General features: G+C 27.9%; 1 protein-coding gene across 1 annotated transcript in view; it reads left to right on the top strand.

The window, feature by feature from the left end:
- Positions 1 to 8,636, top strand: part of LOC108689274 (potassium voltage-gated channel protein Shab) — a 56,407-nt gene that overhangs the window by 34,779 nt on the left and 12,992 nt on the right. Inside the window, exon 6 of the mRNA XM_018195995.1 lies at positions 6,240 to 6,323. Coding sequence (XP_018051484.1) covers positions 6,240 to 6,323 — 84 coding nt within the window. The remainder of the gene's footprint in view (positions 1 to 6,239; positions 6,324 to 8,636) is intronic.

Here is an 8,636-nt window from a genome sequence, read left to right as displayed (position 1 = left end):
TATAATAATAAATAAAATAAATTGAGCAAAAAACAAAAATTTAAATACGAAATAAACATTCAAAGATAAATAATATAAGAATATAAACATTTAAAAAATCATTTTATTTTAAAATTATTTTCATTTAAAAAACTCATCTATCTACATATTAGAATATCAATATTATATGTATGTACACATACACATAAATTTTCGTAAAAAGCTATAGAATCAAATATTTAAATCTAATTCTAAAATCTTCCACATTGTTCGTATAATCTATTATCTGGTATAAAATCAACCGATTTGGATTACGTTAATGTTTATACTTTAATTGTAGAAAAATGATGTCTTGAAAAATAATCGCATTCACATTCCGTATAACGGATAACTTTAAGCTTCCTTTAAGAAGATTCTACAGTCGTCTATTTTACAGAATAAACGTAAAAATTTGTATCGTAATTTTTCTTTTTTCTTTTTTTATAGATTTGAGAATTCTTTTCCAAAATCAAGGCATATGCATTAATACGTATCTATTTGCTAATTAATAAAATTATCTAGATAATCTAGATGAGATAGCTCCATCTTATTTTTACTTAAATATATATATATTATCTTCATTTGTATCTTAGACAAAAAATTTATCTTTTTTAAATTATTTAGATAATTAGATCTTTATCATCGATAATTTGAAAAATATAATATATATATAAAAGTGTTATTAAAAAAACATAACATTTTTTGATAACGTTTTTTGATAACAAATTTTTTATCTAAAATGCGAATGAAGATAATATATTCTAATAAAAATAAAATAAAACCATTTTATGTTTGTAACTGTCGAGTTATAATTGTCAAATATAAATTATGTTTATAATTGTCGAGCTATTAGCACTTCTGTGATCTCAGCTCGTAATTTAAATCAGACAGTTCGGTATACTAATTACTGTAAAATTCGTTCAACTTTTATTCATTTAAAGAAATTTTATGCAATAAATTGACATTCATCTTGATCAACGTTTTTTTTCCCAATGTTTAACTAATGAATTAACGACTTCGTTTAGATGCGTTTATAAGATTTGCTAATAATTTATGTGAGATAATTATATATTGAAAAGAGTCTAAAATAAGATTTAAAACGTTAAATAAACATGAATTTTTATAGATGTTAATAATTTGTGTTAGCTCTGAGAGGCTTTTTTATTGTATTGATATATTCACTTGAGCCTGAATTTGTATCATTTGTATAAAATGAAGCCATTTCATTTAAACTATCTAGATAATTTCATATAGATACATTAGTCTGTGAGGTGGCATTTTTGTATCAAGAATGGAAAAAATAATTTTGAAATTGAGATTTCTTTATCATTTGTAATCCAATATGATATTTAGAGCTTTTGTCCAATATGATTTAGTTAACATCGTGATAATATTTGTTATATGCGTTTGCAATCTGTATGAAATTGTACTTCACAGATTAGTAGTTTATATGAACAAACAACGTCGAGTTTTTAGAATTACTATTTAGGATATTTAGTACCTAATTTTATACGAAAATGCGTTAAAATTTATGCATTTTGCGTGCGCTATTGATGTAATAATATGTATTGATGTGTCAATGACATATAAATTGTCAAGAAGAAAATGGCACTTTGTTTACATTTTATATAATAATTCGATTAATAACAACATTTAAATTTAAAACGTAGCAATTACGTTCGTCAAATTTGTTCAATCAAATCTAGACTCAAACATTTATTACTTAAGACATTATTTATTATATAGATATTATTTATTATAAAAAATGTAACGAAACTGCATAACTCGAAGAGAAATAGAGGTGGTAGGATGGCCTTTCACAAAAATAAATTTAAAAAATTAGTTTTATTAAAAAAAATTTTGTTTAAAAAACAATATTTGGTTATAAAATAAAAAAAAAGTAAAATATTGCAGAATAAATATTTGCAAATATGTATACATACACATAACTTCTTCTGCATATTGGCTGCGTACAAGGAAATGGCAAGAATTACAAAACTGCCGAATGAGATGAATATCTATAGCTCTTTTGAAAGAGGAGGTTAAGTATACTAACAATATAAAAGGGTTTCGAAAGGACTTTGTTTCTGAAAAAATTGCAATTAAAGTTGAGTGTTCAATCAGTTGTAGAATAGGTATTAGAACTATGCGTCAGTAATAAAAAAGTGGCGCGATGTAGTTGAGTGGACTGAGACACAAAGTTATTATACATATACCTATATACTTTTTCTTATCCGTTTCGACGAAAGTTGGAATCCCGGCAGCGTGAATTTTTTTAAAAATAATAATAATAATAATTATATTTTATGACGTAATTCATTTTCTTGTTTTATTTTAAATAAAAATATTAATAACTGTGCATTTTATTTGTTACATATAATAATAAATAGCAAGGTTTCTTGAAATTTTAATTATTTATTAAATTTTGGACTTTGCCATGCAATTTTGTGGCTGAAAACCTATGTAAAGTGTTCAAAACATAAAGAGGACATATACCACAAACATTTTATAAACTTATTTTTACAGAGAGATACTAAAAGAGCCATATATTTACTGGTTATAATACATCTTTTCCTTATGAGATCTATTTTTATTCCTACATTAAATTGTACTGGAATTTTCTTTCTCATTTTCATCATACATTAAACGTATACCTATTTAAGTATCAAAAGTGTATATTAGTTTAGCCACAGAAAATATATGTATGTAAGGGACTCCCCTTAAAAGGATCCTAAAGTCTGTTTTATTGACTGAATGCATTTAATATTTGTGATACATTTTTAAATTAAAGTATATACATTAATACGTGTCTGGGAGATAGAGTTTATGCCGAGAACGGAAACAATTTTTGAAATTGAAATCTTTACCATTTCTCAATCAGATATGGCATCTTGAGCTGTGTCAAGTTGTGATTAAACATTTGTTTGATATAAAAGCTTTGTAATCTGTATTTACGAAATTATAGTCCACAGAGTAGTAGTTTATATGAACAGACAACATTAAATTTTTAATTTAATTTAGTTCCCCATGCGATATAATTTGCGTGAGCGTAACTTGCCATCAGCCAATCAAATCTCTACTAAACGTTATAATAGTTGAAACAATTTGATTAACTGATGCAAGTTACACTTATGCTGCACAAAGAACCAGCTTTAGAATTAGACTTAGATATCTAATTCGATATAAAATGCGTTAAGTACGAAAATTTGTATATTTGTGCGAGTGATATTCACGTAGTAATATATAAGAATGTGCCGATATTCATAATCATTCAGTCTTCTGTAATTTGGATTCCTTTAAGCAAATAATTGCTCTTGAAAGTATCCAATAGAGAATGGATCTCGTATTGGATACTTTCAAGAAAAAAAGTTTTTCCATTCAATTGAATCTAAAAAAAAAAAATAATAAAAATGGATCATAAGTTACAAAATACGCATTCGGATGATTTAAATGGGTTAAATGGATTATTTTGGTAGCATTTATGATCTATTTTTATTATTTTTTTTTTAGATTTAATTGAATGAAAAAACTTTTTTAGATTCAATTAGATTGAAAAATTACATTTTCTAATCAGAATTTTGAATTGAGCAGTATTCACGATACACTTAAAAATCTGAAATCTTTTTTTGGATCAAAAGACATAGAAATGTACTTTATGTGATTCCTAAAAGTAAGTTAATAAAACATATTGGGAATGAAAAGAATTCATTTTAACATTTATAAATACATGAGTGAAATATTATTCGAGAAACTGAACAATACAGCATCAAAAAGACAATTTAAAATTTAGTTCGACATATGTGCAAAGATAATTCATCATTGCGCTCTATTGAAAAAAAATCATGTCACGTTACATAACAAAATCATGTAATTAAGACAATAGATTGTTTCAAATTGGTACGTAAGTTTTTAAAATCATGTAATTTGGAAAATCACATGATATTAGAAATAATTTCATCCATCATCATGTAATTTTATAATTATCGAATTAAAAAAATTTTAATGACATAGAAATAAAAGAAAAAAAAACACGTGACTCTTCAAATTATATGATTTATGAAATCAAATAAAAAATCAATTAAAAAAAATCATTAATGGTGGAACAATTCGTTACGAGCTTTACTTGTTTTAATTATATGGTTTCATTATGCAACTTTGTGACATGTTTTTTTTTTTTAGTAGGGCGAGCTGTGGTATCACGAGTGAAGAGAGCAAGAATGAGAAGGAGAGAGGGGAGGAAAAAGAAATAAAAGGAGAGTTATGTTTTTCAAGATAAATTGCTAAAAATTGGAAATAAAAAATCTATATTAAATTTTTAAAATTTTAGATATAATTTAAAATATTAAAATTATATTTTGTTCTTTTCGGTTCTTTTCATTTTTTGTTTTACTTTAATTTATTAAATTAAAATAAAATAAAATAATAGTAGCAATAATGGTGATTCTAAGAATAAGTCTAAGAAAAAATAAAGAATACAAGATAGTTAATTAAAAAAGATCCGCGAACCGTATGTCTTGTGTCAAAAGACAGTCCACATTCACTGTTGCTAAGAGCAATGAAATGTTTGAAGGTGGGCACAACAATATTTATATAATATGTCATTTTTACATTTTTATATGTCATATTACGTAGCCGTAATACCGTTGATGCTACTCGTAGCTCTCTTAAGGAGATTTTTTAGTGCGACGGATATGAAAAAAAATCGATGTTTTTATATATATTTCTATAATTAAAAGTCGTGAAAATGTATATCTAAAACGTTAAGACAAAATTTATCAAATCGAGTCACACACAGGTATAAGGCCCGATCGTGTTATACTACGTATGCTATATCTTGGATAGAATAATGCAAGCGTATTTCATCTGACTATTAATAATTAATCGTTATTCGATTTGACATACTTAATGTGTTCGGGATTCAATCATGTGATATTCGATCGCTCAATGCTCTGTGTTCAATTATATATATTCTGTAACCAAACTCTATATCTAATCAGTTTTAAGAGTCATTACACACAAAATGACATCAGCTGAACAATCATAGCATAAGATTGCTGGATCAGTGAGCATCTTGCGTAAATCAACATGGAGTCTTTATATCGGTCCTAAGTCTGAACATGTCTAATAAAAAAATCCAATTGCGAGCGGTGTTCAATTTATTACGCTCCAAATTAAAGTCTAAGCACAAAATGACGTAACTGTATCATAGTTATAGATTGACTAATACATTGTACGTTGATCTACGACTACATCTCACGTTTCACGACTAAGTTACAGATATATTTGTGCTGAGGCCCTTAGGTGTCACCCGGTAATGCTAATACCAGCGACACATTAGAAATATTGATAAAAGCTATGAAAATGTTGATAACATTAAATTAAAAACTTGATAAAAAAAGATCGTAGTTCAATTTATAAGAACGCATTTTAAAGAGAAATTTTCAAGCTTTCAAATAGTTTAAAGAAAAATTATAAAAACTTTCTTTTTCGACGTGCGTGATCTTAATATTGAAGTTTTTCTATTAATTTTTTGCAACTAATTTGAAAATAATGCTGTCTAGATACAAATAATCGTCGAAAAGAAAGTTTAATATTGGGTCGTCCGGAAAGTTCGTGCCGATGTTGAAGGAAAATTGAAACGCAGAAAATTTTAATTTAATAAATGTGTACTAAAATTTAAATTTTAATCAGCACGAACTTTTCGGACGACCCAATAACATTTTAAAACTGGTATTTGTTTATTTTATATACATTTTATTTGTAATTGTTTATAATTGTATTTTATTTCTTTGGTCGAAGTATTCAAGAGAGGTAGTACACATTTCTCTGAAATACGTTCAAAAGAATTAACAAAGTGGTAGGTACATATTCAAATAAATTATTCAGTATTAAAAATACATATGAGAAGTATATTCGATTATGATCGTGAATCTCATTCTCGTGATAATTCTGATCTTCTAACTCCGTGCAATCACGTTATTGCGTTTTTATAACGATATTAAGTTATTGATATTTTTACTCGTTTTTGAATCGATCGAATTGTATCATCAGCACTAGACTTTAATTAAAAGAATCATGAAAGAGAAAAAGAAGATAGAGATATACATTAAAAGAAGAGAAGAGGCTATAAAACATTTCGATCGTTTCTGAAGCGAAAGCTGTGTATTTATTTATGAAAATTAAATCAGGAAATATATATATGTGTGTGTGACCTTTTGTAGGATGAAGAGAAAAAAGACAGCAGAAAATTCGAGAAAATTGATGAATTACCTAGTGAATTCGAGTGTTGCTTTTGTACTACGAAGGTATTTACGATCACTAACGTTTTCCTTTTGGCGGCACTACATACACCAATGGGCTGTTAATGAGTCCATAGTACCAACATGTGGTTATTAAAAACTTAAATTAATTACATTTAACGTATGCGCAATATATGCATCTTCTCACTCTGCATTTCTCTGTCATCCGGACATAAATTTTTTGTCCGACTTCTTCGAGCAAAATGTGAATTGTTTCATCTTCTCTTTACTTCTTGAAATATTTCGAAATCAAGATACATGTATATCGTTCTATCGCCTTCTATACGATGTTCACACTACTTATATAGTCCACTGGGTGTATGCACTGCCTCTCCTGTCATTTCTTTTTACGAAGCATAACACTTTCGTTGATAGAACACGGTTCACTTAAAAGCTTTAGTAAAGCACCCGTAATTCGTTTTTTCTTTTTTCTTTACTTAAAAAAGTGTCATTACATCGGAGCATCAAGCATTGAGCAACGTCACAGAAATTCATTGATACATGATTTTGAATTTCCTGATTCCGATTTCTTAATGTACAATGAATAAATTAAGAGTGATTAGTTTTAATATACACTACATTTAACATATAATACTAAAAAAGACCCTGAAAACTTTTTAAGAAAATGGCGTCCCGATCAAATTGGTTGAAATTTTGACGTAGGTTTCGGTTCACTAACCGGTTTTGGAGTTACAACCGCTCAAATATTCAAAATTGACCTCCATCGTCAGACAGTATGACATGGTAGGCACTTGTGATTTAATTTTCAAACAAAAGATTGAATTTTTGAACTCGATGCTTAATGTTCCCATGTAAAGGCTTCTTAAGAGTTAATTCTTTAGGTCAAAGCATTGTGTCTTTCTATCCATGAAGCAATTACGCCATGTATCAAAATTAAGCATTATATTTTCCTTTAATATTTATCAGAAAGTCAAGTATATTTAAAAAAAGTAGACACTTACACCTACATTTATCTCTCTACAGGGTGTGTAATTAAAATAAGGTGATAAATGTCAGGGTCGAGCATTCTACATCAAACATGAAAAAAAGTTCATTTGAACATATTTACGCAAACTTACATTACTGTGAGATACAGCTCAAAATGTTTGTTAGGGGAAAAAAGCAATATCTATTATTATTTAATATTATTTATTTTTAATTATAATAAATGTTCGAAGTTTCCCATTTGATACATGTTTGATATATGTTTGATACATGTTTGAACACGTCAGATCATGGACTCTTTCAGAAATCCTGAGGAAATTGCATTGTTCAATTATCACAAGCATCAAAAATATATTGGTGTAGCATATCTTTATTGGCGATTGAAACTTCATAAGCTAAGAACTTTAAATATCTCCACTAAAGGATTTAAATCAGGGGATTTAATTGTGGGGGCAATGGGGAACTGATCTAGCAAACATTTTAAACTATATCTCAGTAACAGCGAATTTGCGAACATACATTCACAGAAATGTTTTTCCATATTTTGATGTAGGGGTAATAAAGTTATTATCTTACTTTAATTACACTCTGTATATGCAAGCATGCATGCATGCATGAATTCTTTTCTTTCTACACGTATAAGCTTGTAAATACACGCAATGTACGAGGTGGCTATTAAAATAACGGGATGAAAAAAGTACTTCATTTTAAAAATCTAACAATTTAATTATAATCCTCTTCCCATATATTCCCATCCATCTCTATTCACACATTTCTGCATATGTGTCTTCCTTGTTCGTAATAGTCGTGTTCAGCAGACTCAACTATTTCGGAGCGCTCACTGCTATTTGTATATGTACCTCTAGATCATCCAATAGTAGCGAGCACTCACGGATCCGCGCAACAATTAAGTCTGCTGAACGCGACTAATGTTGAAACTGATTAGCAATTAGGTCAGTCGTTTTTTCTTCATCTCTTCTACGAATTGAAAATCCCTTCAAACTTACTTTTTATTTTTGGAATAGATAAAAGTCACAAGGCATCAAATCAGGCGAACACGGGGAGTTTTTTTTTTTCAATTTAACTGAGGAATTTCAAATTAATGCGTTGCTCGATTTTTAAGTTCGACATGATTTCGGAGAGAGATCTAACATTTATGATGATCAGTCCGTTATTTAATAGCTACACCTCGTATATACGCGCGCATGCATGCATGCATGCACACATACCGCTCGCATACATTCAAAAACACATTCACATATATTCACATATTGGATCATATATATTTTTCTTAAAAAAGATTAAAAGTTGGAGGAAGATATCTATTATTAAAATTGTAGAATACAAGTAAGATAATATAGAATATAATCAGTT

Source organism: Atta colombica, unplaced genomic scaffold, assembly GCF_001594045.1.
Source record: "Atta colombica isolate Treedump-2 unplaced genomic scaffold, Acol1.0 scaffold261, whole genome shotgun sequence".
NCBI lineage: Eukaryota > Metazoa > Arthropoda > Insecta > Hymenoptera > Formicidae > Atta > Atta colombica.
Note: the sequence above shows the minus strand (reverse complement) of the source record. Positions and strands in the feature narration are given on the sequence as shown.